Genomic DNA, 27,756 nt, shown 5'->3' on the forward strand with positions numbered 1-27,756 from the left:
GTGGATGATGCATTGAGTGCACCATTTTCTAGAGAAGAGATGGAAAGGGCAATTAATAGAGCAGGGATGACATCACCAGGAGGAGAGGAAATGTGCTATATCATGTTGTCTTTTATGGGTGAAGTAGCATTAAGAAGACTGCTTAGATTATACAGTAATACAGTAGAGTGTGGGAGGAAGGCCAGCTTCCAAAAAGTTGGATGGACGCAGTGGTAGTTCCAATTAGGAAACCAGGAAAGCACTGCTTGAAAAGTGGGATTTTCGACCCCGTAAACGCCTGTAGACTCCCGGAAATCTCCCTAATTTTCGGCAGTTTTCGACAATTTAGAGGCAGCGAACGTCGCGTTCGTCTGTGCCACAAGTTGTCGTAAACAAACCATGACGTAGGTGGAGAGCCCCACGCTGAGAGACCGCAGAGGTGCGATGCATCTAATTAGCATATGAATAGCAGCGAAACCAGAGAGTCAACAGCCAGACTTGAATTTACTCACTCAGTATTGGCTGAAGCCACTACTTTTAAACAAGAAAAATCCCTCGTGATTGGTTGGCAGATCACTGCAAACCAATCATTATTGGTCACCCTGGCTCATTATAAATGTAAACCCCAATAATAATAAATATATAATTTATGTTGTAATAATTTATGTTTTATATTAATGGTATTGTGCTATGAAATACACTATTCATACCATCAAGGAATATACGGGAAAATTTGCCCGGACCGTGCCGTTTATTCAAAGAAAGAGCTTTATTTATAAACACACAGCTGTTTATTCAAAGAAAGAGCTTTATTATTAAACACACAACTATGTACAGTGCAGCAGTAATGTCTCTTATGTTGCCCTCCAAAAACGTCAAAAAGAAGCGCCCAACACATTCGGGAAACACAGGCGTATATGGTGAGTTGCCCTGTATTTCGGTATCGCCTCTAATCTGGATTGCAAAGTGGCACAGAGTTCGGAGAGCTCCAGGCTGCGAGAGGGCGATGGTCGCGGACTTCCAAATGTCCATCTCATCCTCAGCCAGCACACTTCGTCTCGCTTCCAGCAACTGTAATACAATCCATAAAGACAATAAGCAACCTGAAAAATACTCACATTGACAAAAAAACGGATCTAATATAATAAATCTTACCCTTTTTCTTCTTGATCGACTCCGAGCTAAACTTCGCAGTTTCCGCTCCGGCGTGTCGATTCATAATACGTCTTACAGGCAGCTGGAAAACAATTAAATGAGACTGGTATTAATAAAAACAGTCACGGTAAAAATTAAACAAGGAATGAGAAAAACATTAGAAGTTATACTTACACACAATGTCGTCATGATCAGCGGTTAAATCTGGACTCGCGCAAATCGCTCCAAGCAGATAAGAGGTCACGGCTTCGTTATGAGGCGAGAATAGTCTGTGAAAACAAAATGTGCAGTTTTAAGCTCGGATCTATTAACGCATCCATGTCCTTATACAGCTGAATAAAAGCATATTCTTTAAATCGTAACGTTACATTACCCATGCTCTGGTTCATAGCGCCTGCAATTTGCCTCAGAGTTGTGAAGACGCCAGACAGCCTCCTGAAAATGAGTCGAAAAAGTTGGTTGCGTCCATGCAGAGGAGTTGAAGGGGAGCTGAAGGCGAGACGGCGTCCTGTCATTGTTGATCACGAAAAAGGAAAGCAGCAAAAACATAGGAAATGTAAAAAAAATAAAAAAAAGTTTAAAGGGTTAGTTCACCCAAAAATGAAAATTCTGTCATTAATTACTCACCCTCATGTCGTTCGACACCCGTAAGACCTCCGTTCATATTCAGAACACAAATGAAGATATTTTTGTTGAAAGCTGATGGCTGAGAAAGGCTTCAGATAGGCCTCCATTGGCATTCAGTACATTTACACTCCCAAGACTCATAAAAGGCACTTAAAACGTCGTTACAAAGTCCATCTCACCACAGTGGCTCTACAATAATTTTACGATGCGACGACAATAGTTTTTGTGCGCAAAAAAAAATCAAAATAACACCTTTATCCAACTTGTTCTTGTCTTCCGTGTGCGCCTCCACGACGCATGCGCGAGAATATGACGTAGCGCCGGGGTTCGGGAATCCATGAAATGCACACTTAAGCCCCATTTTGAGAACTACGCCGAGACCTAAAGCACGATCAATGTAGAATTCAACAGCTTAGATACGGCGCGTCTTCCTCTGCTTGTAAACAAATCGCTTCTGGGTCATGTGTCCGAACGCCGGATCTGCGTCATATTCTCACGCATGCGTCGTGGAGGCACACACGGAAGACAAGAACAAGCTGGATAAAGGTGTTATTTTGATTTTTTTTTGCGCATAAAAACTATTGTCGTCGCATCGTAAAATTATTTTAGAGTCACTGTGGTGAGATGGACTTTGTAACGACGTTTTAAGTGCCTTTTATGGATCTTGGGAGTGTAAATGTACTGAATGCCAATGGAGGCCTATCTGAAGCCTTTCTCATCCATCAGCTTTCAACAAAAATATCTTCATTTGTGTTCCGAATATGAACGGAGGTCCGGGTGTCGAACGACATGAGGGTGAGTAATTAATGACAGAATTTTCATTTTTGGGTGAACTAACCCTTTAAAGCTCGTCTTCTACGCATCATGGCCATTACCTCGCACGTGATTGGACTAGGGCGAGAAGCTCTACTATGGAACGCGCCCGGGGCCAAATCTCTTTATACGAAACGCGTGACTTTTGACCGTGTCAACACGCACTGTTTGTCCACGTCAACGCAGCAATTTTTTACGTGTTTCTTTTGGATGTGTAGACACGCACATTCTGGTCGTGTTAAGGCGTCATATGTCGTTGCGTTACTTTAGTACGTGTAAAGACGCACAGTTTTAACATGTTAAGAAGACACATTTGAATGTGTTTCTTAACGCGCACATTCTGTACATGTCGAAGTGTAATATTTTTTTTTTAAAGCAGACTTACCTTTAGATGTAGCCTAGGCTACATACATATTAATATAAGATATTAATTAATTGCTTAACTGACTACTGTGTTAGAGTAAAGTAGCCTAATGTTACAATGTATATTAAGTAAATGCTCAATATTATACAATTATTATAATTTATCTATATGGGTTATTGTTTGTTTTTTAAAGTTAGGCTATATATAATTTCTAAAAGTATATATAGGCTAATTTACACAGCACATATTTATAACTGAAAACACACACACACACACACACACACACACACAACTTTATTCACTTTCACATAATAATGTTTTTTGTAATTTGGTGTTTAGTTTGTTGTATAGTTTGTTTATACTGTTCTGTCTCTGTTTTGTTAAAATCACTTCATTATATTTAAAATATGTTTTGATATTAATTTTATTTATATTATTAATATTTTATGTACCCATAAACGTGTCTTTAGGAAGCCATAAGTTATAGAGACAAGAATAACTTTTGCCATTTAAATGCCACATTCATTTACTGAGGACCCATACAGCCAATGATCATGTGTGAAAACACTTATACATAAATTGATCACTTAGAAATCAAAACTCAGGTTAGGGAAAGAAAGAATATGCATACAACAAAATATATTGTTTCATAGCAGCTTCAGTAACAAGTTCAAAACAAATTCTGCTGTAAACCGGTTCTAACAAGCCAATATAGTGTCAATATTCAGCTCAAGTGACTTCAGTGTTGATTCAGTTCAGTTGATTTCAGTTCAACTGTAAAATTCCTCAGTTGTGCATATTTGTGTGTAGTTAGTTATATGCAAAAACAAAATTTTTGGAAGAGTTCAAATAGTTTTGCACAAAGTGTTGCTTTTGCAAGCGATGTCTGATGTTTTGTGTGTTTTGTGTGTAGAGTTACAAGAAATGGAGCCATATTTTCAGAAATTGTGTGTAAGCAATTAGATAAAACTGTAAATGAATGCAGTTTATTTTAATTCAGGACTCATAGTCCAGGTGTTAGTAATCTGTGCTTAATCTTTGTTCCAGGCAACAATTTTTTAACTCACGATTAACTAGATTAAGGCCTACTCTTGGCATAATTTAAACCCTGTCCAGGAAATCACCTCTTGAAAATCTGCATTGATAATTCATAAAATGTGGTGTGAGCTCAATTTAAATGACAATTACAGAAAAACACAATCTGACTTAACTATTAACACACAAACTTGTACTTTTCACATTTATGATTAATAGCCATTTAGAAATCATTCACAGTGCAGGGTGGAAAAATTAATTTTGTTATGTAAACTGTATGCTTTACTTGATTTATTTGTGTGCTTTGGTTCATTGTCTTGTTGCATCACATAACCTCTCTAAAGGTTGAAGACATGAACTGCTGTCCTGTATTTTTTTTTACATAACATTGGTTATTGCTAATGACATACAGAGTAATTAATCTACACTGTGAGCCCGGACAAGTTGAATCTACTTAAAAAATTGGAGCAAACTGGTTGCCCTAAAAATTTAGTAATGTGAACTAAAACGAGTACATTTAACTTAAAATGTTTTAGTTAAAAAAATTCAGAACCTAGATAAAACCCCTGCTGCTACTCTGATTTGCATTTGTGTAGCTCACAGCATGTTCATTTACATGTTAAAGCCTCCCCTAGAATTAAGGGGAGGTGGGGTCATGGGGGGACAACGTCAATTCCCGACAATTTACAGCAGTTTTCGGTGTTGCCTGCAAATTGCCGTGCACAGTCGTAAACCTGAAGTTCCACGGCAATCTACAGTGCCACATACTGACGAAAATCCCACTTTTCATGCAGTGAAGGATCCTACTAAACCTACTAGTTATAGACCAATTGCATTAACATCTCATATAGGTAAAATTATGGAACGTATGATAACAGATAGACTGGTCTATTTTTTGGAGAAGAGGGAATTAATTTCATCATTTCAAAGTGGATTCAAGAAGGGCAGAGGTACAATGGACCCAGTGGTATGCCTGGAAGATGAAATCAGGAAATCCCAGGTTAATAGGGAAACAGTGGTGGCAGTCTTTCTAGATGTTGAGAAAGTGTATGATATGATGTGGAAAGAGGGGTTGTTAATTAAATTAGATCTTTTGGGAATAGGAGGTAGGGCATTTAACTGGGTGAAGGATTTTCTGTATGGACGATCTATTCGGGTGAAAATTGGGAAAGAAATATCGGGTAGATATATTGTAGAAAATGGAACCCCCCAGGGCAGTGTTATTAGTCCTTTGCTCTTTACCATCATGATAAATTATGTATTTTCAGAGATAGGGCCTGGGATAGGAAGATCGTTGTTTGCAGATGATGGGGCTTTGTGGAAAAGAGGAAGAAACATAAATTATATAGTAAGCAAGGTCCAGGAGGCAATAGAATTGGTAGAACATTGGTCAATGAGGTGGGGTTTTAGATTTTCAAAGGAAAAAACTCAAGTGGTGTTCTTTACAAGGAAAAAAGTGGCAGAAGAGATTAATTTCAGATTATATGGACATGTATTGGAGAGAGTAGTCTTTTAAGTTTTTGGGAATGGATTTTGATGCTAAATTAACATGGGCAGGCCACATAGAGAAAATTATGGTAAAGTGCAAAAAGGTTTTAAATGTGATGAGATGTCTTACAGGTGTGGATTGGGGGGCAAGCAGGCAATCACTGAGGGAGATATATGTTGCACTGATTAAATCGGATATTGATTATGGGAGTATAGCATATAGAGATGCAGCAAAAACTACACTGACCAAGTTGGAAGTTTTACAAACTCAAGCACTTAGAATATGTAGTGGGGCTTTTCAGACGTCACCTGCAGTGGCGTTGCAGGTAGAGATGGGTGAGATGCCTCTACATTTAAGAAGGGAACAGCTGGCAGCTAACTATTGGGCAAACTTACAAGGACATGACATGTCTCACCCCTCAAGGACAGTTCTGCAGGTATGCTGGGAGCATGGAAAGATTAAAAGTCAGAGTTTTGGATGGGTGGGTGATGTTATAGGAAAAGAGATGGGGATGGAGGGAAAGAAATTTAGCCCAACCGTTCCGATGCCAGTCAGGCCACCTTTGCTTCTTGTACAGCCGAGTGTGGACTTGCAGATATTAAATAGCTACCTAAAGAGTAGAAGGGATGTGGATTTATGTGAAGTATTTTATAATCAGTTGAATAAAGAGTATAATGGATATTTGGATATGTATACAGATGGATCTAAAGATCCTAAGTCTGGACAAGCAGGGGCTGCTTTCGGAATAACAAAGATGGGGATTAAGGTACAGAAGAGACTGTCTGATCATTTATCTGTCTTTACAATAGAGCTGGTGGGTAGCCTATTTGGTTGGCACTGAAGTGGGTAGAAGAAGTTAGACCAGATAAAGTTATAATTTGCTCAGATTCCAGTGCAGTTTTAAAAAGTTTGCAATCATTTAAATCACATGCAAGACAGGACATAGTATATGAGGTAATAGAATGTTACAGACGCATTTGTCAGATGGGTATGACAGTAACATTTACATGGGTTCCAGCACATGTAGGGGTCAAAGGAAATGAAATTGTAGATGGTTTGGCAAAGCAAGCTAGTAAAATGGAAGCTGTTGAAATGCCAATTTTAATAAGTAAAGCAGAAGCTAAGGCCCAAATTTGGAGGAAAACTATGGAAAAATGGCAGAGATGCTGGGATGCAGAGGTGAAAAGGAGACATCTATACGGTATACAACAAAACGTTGGGACAGGGAGGGTCACTGGAAGAAATCGCAGGAAGGAAATAATCTTTACTAGACTAAGGGTTGGACACTGTGGATTAAATAAATATTTATGTATTATAGGTAAGCATATATCAGGAATGTGTGAATTTTGTAATAATATTGAATCTATTGAACATGTGATATTAGAATGTCAGAAATATGAGAGGGAAAGAATAAAGATGAAAGAAGATCTAAGAAGAGTGGGGGTTGAAGGAAATTCACTAAAAGAAATACTGGGGAAAACATCAAATGAACATTTGTTTAATTTCTTAAAAGCGGTTTGGTAGATAGGATATAGTGTGCAAATAAAGTTTTGTTTTAATTTATTTTTTATATATCAATAGCCTATTTAGATAGGTATCTCTGAAGCTCCGGTCCACACTCCAGTTCAGTAGGTGGCGGTAATGCACCATTGAAGTTGGATGCCAACCACCGTTAAACACCAAAGAAGAAGAAGAAGAAGAATGAAGTCCACTTCGCAGTCCACTTGTGGTCGAATGGAACGCACCCACGGACTGCAGCTTGAACTGAAATCGAGTGCGCAGGTTTTAGTCTTGGACTTCGGTCTGCGAGCAGGGCCGGCCCGTGGCATAGGCAGAATAGGCAAATGCTAGGGGCGCCACTCATCCATAGGGGCGCCAAAATGTATTACTGATACTATTTTATTAATATTAATTCGAAATATTAACTTAACTAAGTGCCCCGCTTCTTCCCGGCCCGCCTCATCAATCTCCCCCCGCCGAGCTACTTGAAGTGCGTCAGAAATATAACGCGCGATCAGTTTAACGTTGGGAATGTGTTGTGTCGCGTCGCCTCTCGCCGCATCTAATGTAGACAGGATTGCTTTCATTTTTTACGGTGCTTGGCCGCTCGCGCCAAGTGTAGACACGGTGAAAGTTGCCTGATATGATGGATGGCCGAATGGTAGTGTCAAAAAAGACAGAAGCCCTCTGATGCAGGGAAGATAAGGGAGACACTGCAAAAATGCTCTTCTTACTTAGTATTTTTGTCTTGTTTCTGGTCTAAATATCTAAAACTTCTTAAATTAAGATGCATTTAGCCTACTAGATAAGTAAAATGACATAAGATCTATTTTCTTGTTTTCTTGAAAATAAAATTAACAAAATTAAGTGAGTTTATGCTTAAAACAAGCTAAATTATCTGGGGTGAGAAAAATTATCTAGTTTCTGATTAAATCTTGTTTCTTGTTTCCGTCCCAAACAGAAATAAGATAATTTTTCTCACCCCATTTGGCAGATAATTTTGCTTGTTTTAAGCAAAAACTCACTTCATTTGAGTGTTTTTTCCCCCCAGAAAACAAGAAAAAATATCTAATGTCATTTTACTAGTAAATACATCTTGATTTAAGATTTTTTAGATATTTGGACTGGAAACAAGAAAAAAATACTAAATAAGAAGAGCATTTTTTGCAGTGTAAAGACAGAGGTAACGTGATGTAGGCTTTTTGATGAATTAATACAGTTTATTTAATTGCATAGTAGTAAAATACTTATGTTCGCTAATTCATTCCAGTTTTACCTTAAACTTTATGCAAACAGCTGTTCTGGGTTCTCCAGAGGCCAGCCAGTGTAATTTTGTAAATAAAAACGCATGCAATATCACTTTTTTAATAGCCTAATATTTTAACTCTACAGTTGTGCAGTTTTAAGGGGACATATGGCCCTTTTAAAATGTATTTGCCAAAATTAGTAATGATATTCATATACAGGTTTATTTAAAATAGCAACATTTTATTTAAAATTCACATTAAATATCTACATTTCTCAGTTTAATTCATGGTGAAAACATGAATGTGCATAGTTTAGTGGAAGATTGCTGCCATCTACTGGAAAACAAACACTTTTGCTAGTTCTCAATGAATAGTTTGTGCATGAATGCTAGATGCTATTACTCTTGCTATTTGTGTTTAAGCTGTAATGTGGCGTAGGTGCTATTTTTGTATAGTTTAACTATCATCAGCCTTTTAAAAAATAAAATAATAATAATAATATCATGAACATAATGACGGGGTAGAATGGACTGGACATCATATAGAACAACAACAATGAAAATAAAAATAAAAACATCAATGCATTACAAAAATAAAACAGTAGTAATTCCACAACTTAGACTGATAACATGTAGTGCTAAACCTTACAAGGGGCACCAAGTAAAATCTTGCCTAGGGCAGCAAATTGGTCAGGGCCGGCCCTGTCTGCGAGAGTCTCACTCATCAATTTTGGATTGCATTTTTTTACAAGAATAGACAGGTTTCGTGATGCTGTTTCACCACCCCTATACATTGTAACTAACCTGAACGGAACCGTGCGGAGCGAGATCCACCTGACACAGGTGAGCAAACTGGCACGATCACACAAGCATTCTGTATCGAGTCCCACCTAATTCACAACACTTAGGAACAGTGTGGTTTTAGGTTACAGAATGAACCCCCAGGTTATTGTTTCCCTTAGAGAGAGTAGGTGTATTATAGTAACATAATTTTACATTTTAATAAATGTTTAATTTTAATGATATTTTTTTCGATGGTAACTTAGGTTGTTGTAACATTTATTTCTTAAAACTTATTAGTGCCTACGTTATGTTACTGGTGCTTGTTTTACTTGCTATTTTGCAGCTAGGACAAATTCTGAGTATGGGTTATCATACTTGGCCAATTTTTACTTTTTAACTTTAACTTTCTTATACAACTGCTTTTGTTTGTTTTGTTTATATGTATGTATGTTGCCAAATCAGAGCCGGTGTAATGAGATTTTCGGTTTCTGGAATTTTCGGTTTCACTGGGCGGATCCTACTTATATTCATAAGATTCGTCCGCATGCGCGCCGCGCTTGAAACTGAAAATTTTAGTCAACACTAATTCTCCACACGTTTTAGGAATACTGAGAAAAAAATTATTGAGAAAAGGTAATCAGGTTTCAGCGACGAACTAACGTTAGTACAACTGTTATGGTTGTGCCATCTTATTTGGGAAGTGGTTTAATGCAAGGAAAAAGCTCATTCAAGGCTATGAAATCATTTTCCACCATGTATTGCCCTGTGAACCATCAGAGCAGTGCCATTACATTTGTTAGCCTGCATAGCATGAAGGAATTAAATAAATGATTAAATATTAAATAAAAAAGTTTGGATTAGCAACTACACTCACTACTGTAATGTGGTTGACAATGATTTTATTTACAGGTGTGCATATTGAAAAGACTAAATGAAAAACATGTTTGGAATCTTGAAAAATAAATATTTAAGGATTGCAAAAAGGTGGTGAGGGAGGGGGACAGGCCCTTTGCATCCTGGACAAATAAAAACTGCCTCCAGTTTTGGTCTGCTCATGCAGTCCCAGTGGTACCACCCACTGCAACTATCACATTGAATTCGAACGAGATCTCAAAAGAAGAAATTTTAAAGTCTGAAAATTATCTTTATGTAAATCATATATTCGCTGTTAAATTTACCCAAGTGTCCATTTTGCCCTTTGCATGCAAATCTGTATTGCCACAAGCCAGGCACAAGTCATTCAACTCTTCTGTGGTAGCAAATGAATCAAGATAATTTTATTCATATGGCCATGACAATCTATATACCAAATTTAAAGCAAAAATAGACCTGATTCTTTTAGCAGGCGTTGGTCAATGGCTTCTCGCATCAGTGCAATGTCTGTTTCCTTGCATGCAAAATTAAGTTCTCCCCCTGTTAAAATGGCTTATGCAAACTGAACAGTTTAGTGAATTCGATGAGAAAATAACCCACACAAATATATAAAACACACACACACACACACATATATATATAAATAGTGATGGCATTGTCATTTCCTTAATATAAGGGCTGCAGTGCCTGGTACCATTAACAATGTGTGATCCAGGCAAATATGGAGTTTTCATTTGTTTCAATAAACTATTTTCTGGGACACTCTTCTCTTGGATTCCACATCATGCCATGACCTACATCCATTAAGTAAATGCTTTATTATGGCAACATTTTATGTGACTAATATTTATACAAACATAGACCCATTATTTTGTATTGTAGGCTATTTCATGGTCTATTTCATGTAACATATAGCCTAGGTCAACGAATGGAGACAGAACAACCACAACACTGTAAGGTACAAATAGTTTATTAGGCAACAGATACATTTGTTCAGGTTTAATAGTTGTTTCAATGCTCTGGATTCACAGAATGATAGCTAAAAAAGAAAAGTTTAAGTGTCACAAGATACAAATTGCACGGGAGTAACTGAAATGAATGTAGACTCATGTCAATTTAGTTCGTTTACTTCTGTATCCTACTTACTGTGAATGTCAATGTGTGTAACGTTAATCATTCATGTTTCTAATCAAGACAAACGCACAGAATGAAAAAAAACATTGCAAGCAATAAAGTGTTGAACAATAACAGTTGTACTAACGTTAGTTCGTCGCTGAAACCTGATTAACGTTACCTTTTCTCAATAATTGTTTTCTCAGTAATCCTAAAACGTGTGGAGAATGGAGAGATTTGAGAAGTGTTGACTAAAATTTTCAGTTTCAAGCGCGACGCGCGGACAAATCTTATGAATATTCATGTAGGCTCCGTCCAGTGAAACCAAAAATCTCAGAAACCAAAAATCTCGTAACACCGGCGCCAGCCGAGCGCTGATCAGGGGGCGTGTGAAATACTGAAAAGGGGGCGATGATCACATAAACGGTAGGGCTGTAGCGATACACTAATCTCACGATACGATACGATACTCGATATTCAGCTCACGATACGATATATATCACGATATTCAGCCAACGATACGATTCGATACGATTCGATATAATTCGATACACTTACATCATTTTCTGAAAGATTTAAAGGGGACAGAGTGATTTTGGTGACATCTTGTGAGTGTTTCATTTACTTGGATTGAATTAACTGAACTGAAAACTAAAATCATCAATTACACAATATATGTCTCTGACTGGACAGAGAGTCTACAGCTTGCAAATGCTGGACAAAATGAATCAAAGGTGTGTTGAGAAAATTAGTTCCATTTATTGAAACAGTGCAAACTGTAGCTTACAAGCCTTTGAAAAGTAAATAAAGTGCAGAATTGCAATTAACAATGGAGTTTTAAAAAATTGCAGCAAGTGGCCTGTTTTGAACAGTTTCTTTGACAGCTTTTTTAGCTTGACACTGACAGTTGGTAATATTTCCAGAGTATTTCACGTTTGTGTCACACAGCTTGCAAATCAACCGCGATGCTTTGTCTAAGTCAAGGGTCTCCAACCTTTTTTCATTTGAGAGCTACTTTTTAAAAAAGAAAGTCAAAGAGAGCTACTCATGTTATATAATACTTAAAACTCTTAAATAATGCATCATAATTCTCATATTAACAACTATCCAAACTGTTTTACACCTGAAAGAGTATAGTAGTAGTTCCAGTAGTCGGTGCAATACCACTATTTTTTTTTTAAATAAATGTTTTATTATATATGATGATAATCATAAGTAAATAATACATAAACATGTAAAGGCTGTATGCTGTTTAAAAGTAAACATTGTTTATAAATGAAAGATCAAGTGAAAAATAAGCAACCATTAATAATTATATAATTAGTATTATTTATTTCATAATTATTATTATTAGTAGAGACGTATTATTATTACATAGAGACGTAGCTAAATGTACTGTAGGCTACAATCTGTAGTCAATCTCTTCACGTTAAACCGAACTTTTATTTTGACGGGTTGCCGTGATTAGCAGTGTCTGTGTTCATGATGATATGACAGTGGGTGCGCGTCTTATTCAGCTCCCTAGTTCAGTTAGGGCACTGATCAGGGATCAGCCCATTGACTTATGTCCTGATCAGTGCCCCGACTTCTGAACCAGGAGCAGAATGAGACGCAGCCAGTTTTCTCAAATGAAACAGTAAATCCTCATGAAGTGACGGTTTATGCCTTCGTGTCGGCAGAGACTACAAGAGCGAGTGCGCGTGCGGCGCTCGTCATCCACACAGACGCAGAACATGCAGGAGTAATATTTAAATAGTATTTTGCAGTTTATTATTTACAGACACTAGTATATATTCGGCTTCAGTCTGGAGCCCTGCGCTTAAATGAACACGGAAGCGACTGAACGCTATGGTGAGCTATTTTTAGAACAGACCCGCGGGCAACTCGTGTGGTGCTTGCGGGCGACTCATGTTGTTGACCCCTGAGTCTAAGTCGTCGCTTTCCTTCTTCTTTTTAAACCCAAAGTGCTCCCACACATCTGCTTTTAAGCATGAAGGCGCTGGATTTATATTCGCCGCCATTTATTTGAATCTCCTCGCTCTGACTCCGTAAACAAGAAGAGGTAGACGTCGGCGTAAAGTTAGTAGTACGGGTAACTTGCTCTACAGCGATACTAGCGGCTGGCTGACCAAATCGCTCTTCCTGCAACGCAAATGGGGGTAAACACGGGGATTTGAATGGGACTTATGTATGTATCGATACTCGCGGCTTAAAAATCGATACTTTCTTGGGAGAAAAAATATCGATTTATATCGCAGAATCGATAAAATTGCCCAGCCCTAATAAACGGGATGTTGCTGGTCATTTTTTAAAGAAACAATATCGAGTCTATAAAACACGAAAGTACAAAGAATATATTGATGAAAACACTCGTTGAAGCTGCTGCTTACACACCGGGACATTTGACTGCACATCACATTTTTCACAATGTTGATTCTTATTTAAATAAAAGGCTTACTGAGCTGTTTACACAGTTATATACAATAAAAGAGCCTACACAGGGACAGGAAATAAAAATGAATGCAAAAAAACAGCCTACCTTACCAAAGCATGTCAGCAAAGCAAAGCGGAGCTCCACTCATGAATCGGTAAAACGACGTGCGCTTAAATCCCGCGACATGACATTTCTCTGTACTATAGCCTACTATAGCCTACTTATAGCCATTAAAACACGTTTTTAGTTTCAGTTTAATATTATGTTGTTATTTTTTTTATTTCATTTACGTTGAAAAGTGAACAGGACTTATTGCTTAAGTTATAAGATGCGCAATATGTCAGATGACATGGGGGTCAGAAATGATTTTGAACACTACATTAAGTGGCAGGCGTGAACAACGGCTTAAATGAACACCCCTGATAAACAGCATTTATTTAAAATATAATGATCACATAAAAATAATTTATTTAAAATATAATGATCACATAAAAATAATTTATTTAAAATATAATGATCACATAAAAATAATTTATTTAAAATATAATGATCACATAAACATCATTTATTTAAAATATTATGATCACATAAACAGCATTTATTTTAAATATAATCATCACAAACAGCATTTATTTAGAATATCATCATCACATAAACAGCATTTATTTAAAATATAATCATCACATAAACAGCATTTATATAAAATATAATCATCACATAAACAGCATTTATATAAAATATAATCATCACATAAACAGCATTTATTTAAAATATAATCATCACATAAACAGCATTTATTTAAAATATAATCATCACATAAACAAAATTTATTTAAAATATAAAGATCACATAAACATAATTTATTTAAAATATAATCATCACAGAAACAGCATTTATTTTAAATACAATCATCACATAAACAGCATTTATTTTAAATATAATCATCACACAAACAGCATTTATATTAAATATAATCATCACACAAACAGCATTTATTTTAAATATAATCATCACATAAACAGCATTTATTTTAAATATAATCATCACATAAACAGTATACATGTCTTTGTCACTTTTGATCAGTTTAACCCCTTTAATTAAGACTTGAATTCACATAGTGTGGGCTACACAACGTTACATTTTAACAGTGTTATCAAACTACATTTCAGTGACAGTTAAAGGTGCTCTATAGAAAATATATAGGTATACTCTAATAATACTATTGGCTATTACATCTGAAATTTTATCGCGCCATAAAATATCTCGCTCCATGCTACAACGACAAAAAAATGCAGCTGAGCAACTTAAAGATGATAGAGCACTGAAAAATCTTACTATATCGGAAGCTACCTCAGTAGAGCTGCAATCTTCTCTTCGATAATTGAAACCTCCTCAGCAGTAACTCTTTCCATTCATCTCAGAATTTTCTACTTAGGTCATTTTCAAATGCCAGCTGGATCAGATGTGCTTTTCGGCTATGCAGCATGCTGCGTCTGTGCTCAGAAAATACATTCTTGAATTGAGAAAGAGTTCTCGCACATAGCAGTCGAGGCCCCAAATGTTAGCGCGTGTTTTAAGGCAGTCAGAACCACTGGTATGGCTTGGAAAACGCCGGAGTAATTTGAAAGAAGTTTGACCAACGTCACATTCTCATCCTGGCCTGTGCACCGCGTTTGCCAAAACTGACGTGCAACGGTGAGCTGAGACTCCACCATTTTGGTTTTCGTTAAATCCAGTAGTGGTTGCACATTCCCCGCATTCAAAAAGTTCTCACTTCCAGGGTCCAGTGCATCCAAAGCTGCCATGTACCATTACTGCCATTACGTTCGCTGAAACGCACAGACATTTCTCAGAGAACGGAGTCAATAATGCTAAAAAACAGCCGCTTGCACTCCTGTTCAATGTTCACTTCACACTGACCAACACTTTCATTCACGATGTAGTCTTGCAGAGACTTGCTGGCCTGTCGCTGCCGTTTCGGAGGGCCAGGAACCGCATCATCTGCACCTATACTTTCAGCCCACAGTTTCGCAAACTCTGCATCTGATCGTAGACTTTCAATGCAAGAAGAAGCGTTGCGAATGAGCTGAATTGCCGTCATTAGATCTGTTTGTTCAGCTTGCAGCATCCTATTCGGTGGATCCATCAGGCCCAAAACTTTGTATATCACACAGGCAAGAAATTTCGGTTCTGTGATGGCCTTGTGAAGTCCAACAGCTTCAATTTTCACATCAGCACCTTTTCCTATGGTTGCAATTTCATTCAGAATATCCACAAGCGTGTCGTGCGATTTGAGCACCATGGATACCGTCTCAAGGTGTCCAGTCCATCGTTGGTCCAGCAGCATTTTAAGCTTCCCTCCCTTATACTGTGCAGCTACAGTGGGCTTTCTCAGAAATTTGTAAAGTGCATTGCAAATGGCAAAAAAATCTCCAACAGCGCTCTCGGATGAAACTGCATGCACTACAACCAAATTCAATTGGTGATTAAAACAATGAATGTAGGGCACTTCTCTGTTCAATTTGTTTTGAATATGTTTCTGCATGCCTCCTTCTCTCCCAGACATAACGCTGGCCCCGTCATAACACTGACTTAGTATTTTATTTGTATCGAGACCAACATTTGACAGCTCTTCAAGCACCACGTTAGTGAGTGACAGGGCATCGCACTTGTCTGTAGTCAATATTGACAACAACCTCTCTTTCACTGTGCAGTTCTGGTCAATGTATCGAAGAACAACAGCGACATTCTCATTGCCCATCGGGTCCTTGGTTCCATCCACTTTAATTGTAAACCATGCCTCCCCAATGTCTTTAACAATGTGGTCTGTCACGATTGTACTCATCAGTTCAATTAAATCATTTTGAAAATTGTGTGATGTGTACGTTGCATTTTTTGGAATTGTACTGAAGGCCTGTGCTAGCTCCTTGTTTTTCCTGAGCGTGCAATCAAAAAGAGACAGAAACAGTCCACTACCTGCGTGACATCTGTCATCAACTGAATCAGTGGTACCCCTCAATGGCAGTTAGTTTGAGACCAGGAATTCAATAATGTCTATAATTGCAGACACATTAAGGCAGTTTCGGAGAGCTGATCAGAATTGACAAGTGTTGAAATCTCTTTCCTGTGGAACACCGCAATTGCTGCTCTTTCCAAAGAGCCATGAATGCCAGATGCTCTTTACAGTTAGCATGTCTGTAAAATCCTTTCGCTTTATCTGTCACATGCTTCCAATTGCTAAAACCAGTGCTTGTAAACACAGAGTCATTCCCGCCAAATTTCCGACAGGGAAAAACAAAATGGTGAATCTGCTTGCTGCGAATATTCAAGCCATTCCCTATCATTGCACCAATTTTGCGAAAATGACCGCTGACAGTCATTTTTATGTTGCTGTTTCTTTGGTAACAGTTTGAGACAAACCTGGACTGGCTTGTATTTTCCGAGGTCCTCTGGTACACTGGACAGTGAGTCTTTGCTTTTGGCGGGCTGAGTGACTGCCAGTGGCGTAAGCGGACCTGCATTGTCAGTGTCCACACTGCTTATTCGTAGCTCAGATGACGAGCCAGAGGTAGTGGCAGGTGTCGTGGTGGGTTCTGTCTTTTTAATCCATTTTCAAATGTCCATGGTGAAATATTAATGATGGAATGTCCTCCGTAGCTTCGATGGTCGATTGCGTATTTTCTGGTGAGCGAGAAATTTAATCTAATGTAAGGGAGGGGTGGGGGAGCACGCTTAATCAAACGACCAGACCAATCAAAATTCGACTTTGCCTAACAGACTTTCCTTTACAAAAAATATTGCTATTTAAGCTTAATATTCACTCTAGGAAGAAAAGGCAATTGGCAAATGTTATTTTTAAATAGACTTTTATCATTAAAATCCCTTTAACATTCATGGTGATCTGAGGGGGCGGGGGAGTCATGATGATTTATGTCATGTAATGCCATTTTGTTTACTAAAAGTGGCACAGATCTTTCTGCTAGATAATCAATACAATAAAGCTAAGTACATAGTTAGTCATACATGATATGACTTTCTGTAAAGCTGCTTTGAATCAATGTGTTTTGTGAAAAGAGCTATACAAATAAACTTGTCTTAAAATCTTACTATTAACAAATATACACTTGTTATTCTCAAGTGATACTAGCATATAATATATAAATGCTATGGAGACTTATTTGTATTCACTTAGTAAATTAAGAATCAGATATTTAAATTCAGTTGAACACGAGGCAATATTCACATTCATATAAATATTGTCACAATGAAATTGTACATGCTCATTGGTTTGCTTACAGATCAATGGAGCCAGAGAGATCAGGCTCACCAGAGCCAAGCTGTGGGTCCCTAAAGAGGTGCCGGTCAAACGAACGTGACGCATGCTTTAAGGATAAAGGCACCCTAAAACAAAGGTATAACAGAAATGCTTTAGAAAATCTGTAAATTTAAAGACAGATGCGGTCAGTTTTGAGAAGGAGGCACTTTTGAACATTCAAGTCTGATCTGAATAAAAGAACATGTTAAAATCAGTTCTGAACAAAATGCTCATTCATTTGTCTTGTTAAAGTTCAGTACAGGTTGAGAGACCCGGCTCACCAGTTCCCAGCTGTGTGTCCATAAAGAGTGGCGAGTCGATAGATCTTCCAGTGTTCTTTAAGGGTAGAGAAACCTCTGAAAACAGGTATGTTTAAAGATGAAGATGCAAACATCAGAGGCATTTATAAAATGTAAACTAGGGATGGGCATTTTTGTCAATTTCTCATTTCGATCTTCGATAGGTCTCAAAAACGAGTACTCGGGGGCGGGGCATGTGCAGGGGACGGGGCATGTCCGTCATTGAGATAATGAAAATACTGTTATGAAAATGGTTGTTGACAAATACAAACGTGACATGAAAACGGGTATATGAAAACATGAACATATAAAGCAAAAAATAACTGCTAGATTATGATGCATAAATGTATTTGAAAAAGAAACATCTTTATAAAATGACCGTCTCAAATAACCAAGTCAATAATATCGAGCATTGCCTTTGAGCTGAAACTGTGAAATAACACCACCCTGCAGAGCTTGCTAGCTGGTTAATAAACTCAACCAAACGCACCCTATATCAATATTAATATGAAGATTATTATGAACCTATTACAACTTAAATCAACACAAAAGGACGTGAATGCGCACGTGAACTTCAGCGTGCTAGATTTTACAGGCGAAGGGTTTGAAACGGAACATTTTGAATGCGCTCTTCCCTTAACAGCGCTGATACACGGAAAACGAAAGCACACAGAAACAACATTTTATTAAAATCGTGTTCTCATTATAATGCTTTGACAGATTGACTCTGCACATCATGCACTTAATTTTATTATTCATGATCGAAGTGATCGAACAGTATAGCACTGCTGCATTACTAATATCAATGATTCTGAGAAATAAATAGCCTATCTGAAAAGAATATGACCGTCTCTAAACCATAATGTCGAGCATTAATGCATTTGAGCTGAAACTGAAGAGAATGAACAGCCGGTATAACGGCAGCGCTTTTCTAGCTTATTAAGCTCAACCAAACGCTTCTTATATTAGATTAATCAGATATAGAAAACATAAAAGTAATCTTACAACGTGCATCTGTAGAAAAGGACGCGAATGCGCACATGAACTTCACGCGCTAGTCTGAGTGTTCTCGCTATAGTTTGTTTGTGGATTTCCTTTAACAGCTGATACACGGGGAAGCACAGAGAATTTACAGCATTCTATTTCCATCGTGTTCTCAATATAATGCTATGTAGGCTATGACAGATTGGCGTAGGGCTGTACGATTAATCGAAAAATAACCGAAACCGACATTCAGAACCTCTAACCAACGTATATTTCCCATGTCGGTTATTTCGGTTTTCACGTGACTCCGGCCCATCAGTCACATCAAGTGCAGTTTGCAGGCACACAGAGAGATGCAAGAGCAGTTCTCTGTGTTTATAGATGCCCAGAATCACTATAGTAACTGCATGTTTTACACAGTTTATACAGGTCAGTTAATTGCTGTTCTTATAGCCTATACGCGCTGCCACCGACACACACACACACACAGAGACGGCGCGCGCAAGCCCCGAAGCCAGATCACTTTCACTTTCGTGCTCATAAAGTTTGTCAAGTATGCGTTTAAAGGCTTGCCAGTCTCAACATTTAACGCGATTGTGCACTATTCAAAAACAGCAATACGGAAAACTTCTCTGTTCAGTGGTCAGCTTTTTTCTGTGACACAGAGAGCCGAGCTGTGTCGCGTCTCTGACAACACGCGCGCCCTGAAGGCAGACCTCTATCAAGTGCACAAAGTTTGTCATTTGTAGGTGGTTTAAGCCCTGCCAGTTTGAACATTAAAGCGAGTTTCGACCATTAGATGTGTATTATGTTGAACTAATGCCTGATATATTGTGACACACGAACACTCAGACAGAAGCTCGCACATCACATGAAGATCGCGCGCAAAGAGCAGCGCAGAAACGCAGTGTCAACGCTGTCCTGTGACTAAAGTAAAGTCACTAAAGTAGCTTAGGAACTCAACCGTTATAGCATATATTTTAATACCTTTGAAGTAAGTACAAACCACAGCTTCATAATGAATAGAGATGGTATGAGTAATTCACACACACACCATCACTCTCTCATTAATGCATTAAAATAAATGTAATGTAGGCCTATGTGCTAATGTATCTGTATCTGATGTACAACAAACAGAAATCTGCTCCATAGACAATAACTGCTGAAAGTCAACCGTTTCCTTCAAGTGTTTTAAAATCACAAAGAAATGCACTTTTTCAGTAGAAAAAAAAATCCACCTTTAATAGTAGAAAACATTTACAGTACAAACTTTATCAGTGAACTTACTCAAAAACCTTATGAGGGCAAAAAAAAATCAAAAAAAATCAAAATAACCGTTCATTAATCGTAATCGAGGTCAAATGTTCAATTAATCGAGGTTTTTATTTTTGGTCAAATCGTTACAGCCCTAGATTGGCGCATATTGCACTAACTATTCAATGATCACATGTGATTCCAGACATCACTGCAGTGCACGCCTCAGTTTCACTTTATTTCGCCACGGTCTGGAGGCGCGCTGTATAACGCTAACCAATCAGACCTCCGGTGCCCCGCAAAATTACGCAATAACCAATAAAAAAAGAGACAAATACATTTTTTTAAAGTCAGGGCGATCATCGTTCTCATGATCGATGATCGCTGTCACGTTCGAGTACTCGATTACTCGACCACTGTTGCCCATCCCTAATGTAAACGCTTAATATTAAAGCTTGATCTGTGTTATAATTACTTACAGTAATGACTGTCAACATGCTGAAGTCCGTAAGGTTCGGTCACATGTGAGAAAACAGTGTCAGAGGTTGGATAAGACAAACCAAACACTCCTACATGAGATCAGTACAGAGTGCAGGTATTTACACATATAAATAAGTCAATTAAAGCCACTGTAAAAAAAAATCAAATAAACATTGATTCATAACATTTACTTCCATAAAGTCTTATCAGGTTAATCAAGTGCAAATTTGTGTTGTAGCTCTGACTGTCAACGTGCTGAAATCCACAACAAACTCAAATCAGTCCTGAGGGCAAAGTTTCAGTGTTTCTATGAGGGAATAAAAAAGCAAGGAAACCCAACTCTCCTCAATGAGATTTATACTGAGCTCTACATCACAGAAGGTGGAGGTGGAGAGATCAATAATGAACATGAGATCAGATGGATTGAAAGAGCCTCCAGAAAAGCCACAACGGAGGACACCCCAATCAACTGCAATGACATTTTAATACCCTTACCTGGACAAGACCGGCCCATCAGATCCGTGCTGACTAAAGGAGTCGCTGGCATTGGAAAAACTGTCTCTGTGCAGAAGTTCATTCTGGACTGGGCTGAAGGGAAAGAAAATCAGGACGTTCACCTCATATTCCCACTTCCTTTCAGAGAGCTCAATCTGCTGAAGGACAAAACATTCAGTCTTAAAGATCTTCTACAGTTTTTCATGGGCTCAAAACAACTGGACATCTCTCCAAATGAAGGTAAAATCATGTTCATCTTTGATGGTTTGGATGAGTGTCGCCTCCCTCTGGATTTTCAGAACAACGTGAGGTTGTGTGATGTGACTGAATCAGCTTCAGTGGACGTGCTGCTGACGAACCTCATTTTGGGGAATCTGCTTCCCTCTGCTCTCATCTGGATCACCTCCAGACCAGCAGCAGCTGATCTCATCCCCTCTGAGCGTGTTGATCGAATGACAGAGGTACGAGGCTTCAATGACCCACAGAAGGAGGAATACTTCAGGAAGAGAATCACTGATCAGAGTCTGGCCAATAAAATCATCTCACACCTGACGTCATCGAGGAGCCTCTACATCATGTGCCACATCCCAGTGTTCTGCTGGATCTCAGCCACTGTTCTAGAGAAGATGCTGAGTGGAGCAGAGAGTGCGGAAATTCCCAAGACTCTCACTCAAATGTACACACACTTCCTGATCCTTCAGACCAACATCAAACATGGGAAGGACTATGAGAAGAAATTGACAGATGAAGACATGATCCTCAAACTAGGGAAACTGGCATTTCAAGAGCTTATGAAAGGCAATGTGATCTTCTATGAAGAAGATCTGAGAGAGTGTGGCATTGATGTGACAGAAGCATCTGTGTACTCTGGATTGTGCACTCAGATCTTCAAAGAGGAGTTTGGTCTGTGTCAGAGGAAAGTCTACTGCTTTGTTCACCTCAGCATTCAGGAACATCTAGCAGCTCTGTATGTCTTGTTTTCATTCAGTTTGAAAAATGTAGATGTTCTCAGTGAATACCAGGCCTTAAGATACAATGTTCCGTCTCCAGCATGCTTCACAATGTATGAGAGGGCTGTGGAAGAGGCTTTGCAAAGTAAAAATGGCCATCTTGACCTCTTCCTTCGCTTCCTTCTGGGTCTCTCATTAAAGTCCAATCAAACTCTTTTTAAGTGCCTACTGACACAAACAGGAGGAATGTCTCACAATACAGGGGAAATCATCCAGTACATCAAGAAGAAGATTAGAGAAAATCTTTCTCCAGAGAAATCCATCAATCTGTTTCACTGCCTGAATGAACTAGGTGATCATACTCTGGAAAATGAAATCCAAAACTATCTCAGCACTGGGACGATAAGAGATGCAGTTCTGTCTCCGTCACAGTGGTCAGCACTGGTTTTCGTGTTGCTTACTTCAGAGCAGCTGGAAGTGTTTGAATTAAAGGAATACATCAAGGATGAGTTCAACCAAAAAAACTTCACACAAGATCAAGTTCTCTGTAATCTACTACCTGTGGTTGAGGCATCCAGATCAGCTGAGTAAGTGACTGGTTCCTTCACATTATGAATATATAGAGCTTCTGAATCACATGGATCTGTGTGATTGACAGTGGGTAGTTGAAATTATGTTTCAAGTAGTGCCCTGGATGCAATATGACATGCTATACTTGTATTTAAATTTTGTATTATTATTACTTAAATAATAATGTATAATCTCATATATGCATATCAAATATACACAAAAAAAAAGGTTATATATGGCACCAAACATGGTTCTTGGCTCGTAATCATAGGGGAACCTTTTTAAGTACTATATAGAGCCAATTTTGGTGCTTCAGAGGTTCTTCACCGGTTCTTTGACTAAGGTGCTATATAGCACCGCTAACTAAGGTGCTATATAGCACCGCTACCATATACAGAACATGTTAAAGGGATAGTTCACCCAAAAATGAAAATTAGCCCATTATTTACTCACCCTCAAGTCATCCTAGGTGTATATGTCATTCTTCTTTCAGACTAATACAATTATTAGTTATATTACAAAAGTCCAGGCTAATCCAAGCATTAGAATTTGATTAATAGTTGCTCTGTTTTTGAAGTCCATAAAAAGTGCTATATAGCACCAAAAGTGGTTCCTCTATGATTACGACGAAGGACCATTTTTGGTGCCATATAGAACTTTTTTTTTTAGAGTGTACCTTGTCAACTATTCATATTTGTACGTAATGTGCCTAGTATGGCTGGCTGTACCTCTATTTGACTCCACATTTGTGTTTTATTACACAGATCTTTTGTTCTTACATGTCTTTGTCATTTTGATGATGTGTTAATGAAAACATTAAGTGAAGTTCCTAAACGTAATTTAGGAAGGTGCGAGCCCATCTAATCTTCCAATCAAAAGCCAACAGCCAGTATATAAACAGCTGCTTACCTCTCCTCAGTCTCAGCTGTTCCAGCATCCCACCACCTCCCCACACTCCACCTTTATTTTAGGGTGATTTTCATTTTAAACTTAACTAATACTTTAAATAAAATATCAGCGCTTTAATGACACGAGGAAATACAATGCCCTACATAATCATATTCTATATTTTGTCACTGTGGGGGTATATCAGAGCTCGAGTTGAAACTGCTTCATCAAGCCCCTCATCAGTGGACAGCAAGCCAAATGAGTTTAACCTAATATCTTAAGATTATATGGGCAAACAAACTCGTTAAATTGTATTTTCTGGTGTCATAAAAGCGTGGATATTTTATTTGAAGAATTAGTTACGTTTAAAATGAAAATTACCCTATTAATCACTCACCCTCAAGACATCCTAGGTGTGTGACTTTGTTCTTTCTGATGAACACAATCGGTAGCCTGACAAGGCAGACCCACATCAAGATGTTGAGTCTGGGAACACACCATTGGCAGGGCTCAATCTGAGGGGCGGGATAAACGGTTGTCTTTCAAATTACCTCTGCACGCAATAGGATAGCGCAACAAGCAACCAGAGCAACACAGAAGGTGAAGCGGAGCTAGTTGATAGATTCAACTTTCGCCAAATCCGGTCGTCAAAAGGGCAAACACATCTTCCTTTCTTATGACTTCAGTGCCGTTCTTTGTTCTTTTCTCAAAGACAAGCTTAACTCCAAGTCTTCCAGAGTCGCGGCCAAAGACCGCTGTTCGCCAGCTTCTTTGTCTACAAGTAGCAACTCTGCTGTCATTATGTTAAGCCCACCCACCGACTCTATACATGATGTGATTGGCCTGACCGGGTTTGGTTTTTTGAGCTCGCAAGCCAACTGAGAGTTGCTAGACTACCCTGGCTGCAAATTAGATTTGCTTCCGCTAGGGTGCGTCTAGATTTCTAGGCTACACAATCTGAATATATATTGGCCTTCTGAAGCGATGCATTTGTGTAAGAAACATATCCATATTTAACACATTACAAAGTAAAATATTCAACTGACGGAAAAAAAATCTGACGCGACGTAGCACAAGCGTTTTAAACTGTGAGAGGCATTACACATATTTTTTTCGTAAGTTGAATACGGAAGAAGGTCTGGCTTTTAAATATGGATATTATTCTTTCAAAACCCCATCAATTTGCTTCAGAAGGCCTTTATTAACTCCCCGGAGCCGTGTGGCGTACGTTTATGATGGATACACTTTTTTGAGCTTCAAACTCGTAAGCCCCGTTCACTGCCATCATAAAGCTTTGAAACATCATGGTATTTATTAATCTATTAAATCTGATGGTTCAAAGTATTTTTGTATAAACTGATGAGCACATAAAAATACATGAAAGAGATCTTATTTTATTTTCAGGCTTGGCTGTTGTAGTCTCTCAGAGAATTGCTGTGCTGATCTGGCTTCAGCTCTCGGCTCAGAATCCTCATGTTTGAGAGAACTGAACTTAAACTACAATCAGCTGAAGAGTTCAGGTGTGGAGTTACTTTCTGCTGGACTACGAAGTCCTCACTGCAAACTGGAAACACTGTGGTAAGACATTTTAATTTCCGTTATTTTTTAATCTTATGAGAACTTATTATAAACAATATTTCAACATTGACTTCAGATGTCCTCCATATATTATCTGAACTACAAACACACCATGTGCAGTTTAAAATGTTTGTCTGAAGTTTTATAATCATCCTTGAAGTTTTATTAGTATTTGTGTATAGTGTTTCATGCGATGTATTCCTGGAATTAAGCAAACAGAACTGTTCGTTATCTGTCCACAGGTTGTGGCGGTGTGGTGTCACAGATGAAGGTTGTGCTGCTCTGGCTTCAGCACTGAATTCAAACTCTTCACATCTGAGAGAGCTGGATCTGTCTGAAAATGACCTAGGCGATCAAAGCATGGTGCTTTTCTCTGATGTCCTAAAAAATCCTCAGTGTAAACTGAAGACACTGAAGTAAGTTCTTCAAGATGGTCTGATGTGTTAGTATTTAATTTTTTATTAAAAGTATTATTATATTAGCACAAGTTTTGATGTTTTACTAGGAAAATTAGCACATTAAAATTATTTATTTTCGTCTTTTTTCATGTACAACTTTCAAAATGTAAATAGAACACATTGCATAATTCTAAATCTATCCTATTGGTGTTTTTTCTCTCTCTCTCCTAAGATATTAGTGGTGGTGTAACATTGTACATGTTGTACTAGTTTCTTAATGAACTAATTGAATGTAAAGAATTTAAAGAATGTCCCATTGTTCTCTCTGCAGGCTGAGATGTTGTAACGTGTCAGATGAAGGTTGTGGTGCTCTGGCTTCAGCTCTGAAATCAAACCCCTCACACCTGAGAGAGCTGGATCTGTCTGAGAATGAACTGGGAGATGCAGGTGTAAAAATTCTCTCTGATGGACTCGGGAATCCTTTATGTAACCTGGAGATATTGTGGTAAGATCATTTTTAGGATAGGAAAAAGTATATAATAAAGTCAAGTTTAAATACTGTAGTAAGTGTGTGTTTTGAAATGAGAGGGTAATCACTGTCATTTTTCTGTCTGAAGGCTAAAGTGTTGTGATATAACAGATGAAGGTTGTGCTGCTCTGGCTTCAGCGCTGAATTCAAACTCTTCACATCTGAGAGAGCTGGATCTGTCTGAAAATGACCTAGGAGATCAAGGCATGGAGCTGTTTTCTGATGCACTAAAAAAGCCTCAGTGTAAACTGAAGACACTGAAGTTCTTTAAAGACCTACAAATAAAAAAAGACAATTAAATGGTCGGATGTGCTAGTATTAAAAAATATATATTATTAGTCAATCTATGAAGCTAGTCATAAATGTAGATTTTCTAAGAGTCACCATTGTCAGCTAACAAAGTATTATATTAGCACAAGTTTTGATGTTTTACCAGGAAAATTATCACATTAAAATGATTTATTTTCGTCTTTTGTTGCTTAACACTAGGAAACCAGTATTTTCAACATACATAAGAAACATACTTTTATCTGAAAAATATGTAATGTATTGTTTCCTTTTAAAGCTGCATTTGAAAAGTCCAGATAAGAACTGACGGATGGGCAGTGGATTTGTTGCTGCAGTAAAGCTGTACTAGTGTACGATACACAGTTTTAATTTCTCATTCATTCACGCCAATGTACATGATCTGTTAGTTTTGAGTTGAAATCTGCTTGTCTTTGAAATCTTTGATTGTCCTTTTATTTAAAAAGCTGCCCAACACCTTGTGAGGGCGATGGAACTATTTTTTTAATGTTTCAGATTATCTCCAGCAGATGGAGACATTATGCTCATTATGAATATGTAAACATTAAATTTCCGTCTCTCTGTTAAATTATCTTTACCATTTAGTTATGTATACTTCTTTTTTAGCCTAAATATATTTTGTTGTTTACAAATAATAGTTTTGAATGGGTGTTGTGTGGTTATTTTATATTGTAAATTTTGCAGATTGGTTTAAAGCTGATGTGCCCAATTGTGGTAATTTTATCAAAAAAAAAAAAAAAAAAGAAAAGGTCCTTTTTATTATTAATATTATTATTTAACTGTTTGTGCATAAACAAGACATGTTGAAGGTGGGGGGGGGGGATACTATTTTTTTCTGGCAATTTATATTTTGTGAATTAAAGTAAAGATTTACCATCATTTTAAGCTAGTAGGCCTAATATTAACATTGTTTTCCTCTCTCAAGGGCTGGTTTATCATCGCACTGTCTTCTATTTGTCAGGTATAATTGTGCACTGAACCAATATTTGTATGAGTATCTATAATCAGAAAGTAAAAAAAAAAAAAAAAAACTCACTTTGTGCTCAGGAATGAGTTCTAGAAAAGGTAGGATGTGATTATATTTTATAGTTTTATGCATTGGTTAATGTGTTTTGAAATCGTTTGAAATTCTTCGAGCTGAAAGCCGCATATACATTAGACTTGTACTACTTAGGCTACTTATGTAGATATATCGTTAATAGGCCTAGGCCTACTATAACACTGACTGACTAACTCGGCTGCATGTCATTAAGTATTACATAGGCGACTTTGCAATAATTTGTTAAAAATAAAAAGCCA

General features: G+C 37.8%; 1 protein-coding gene across 1 annotated transcript; it reads left to right on the forward strand.

The window, feature by feature from the left end:
* The first annotated feature begins 8,484 nt into the window (after nucleotides 1-8,484).
* Nucleotides 8,485-27,335, forward strand: LOC307130622 (NLR family CARD domain-containing protein 3-like). The gene is made up of 9 exons (XM_079823703.1): nucleotides 8,485-9,051; nucleotides 17,710-17,823; nucleotides 17,979-18,092; nucleotides 20,745-20,858; nucleotides 20,982-22,775; nucleotides 25,051-25,224; nucleotides 25,467-25,640; nucleotides 25,954-26,127; nucleotides 26,240-27,335. Exons 2-9 carry the CDS (start codon nucleotides 17,714-17,716, stop codon nucleotides 26,448-26,450), a joined length of 2,865 nt encoding a protein of 954 aa, XP_079679829.1. The 5' UTR covers nucleotides 8,485-9,051; nucleotides 17,710-17,713; the 3' UTR covers nucleotides 26,451-27,335.
* Nucleotides 27,336-27,756: the final 421 nt, after the last annotated feature.

Source organism: Gobio gobio (genome assembly GCF_949357685.1).
Source record: "Gobio gobio genome assembly, chromosome: 8".
Taxonomy (NCBI): Eukaryota; Metazoa; Chordata; class Actinopteri; order Cypriniformes; family Gobionidae; genus Gobio; species Gobio gobio.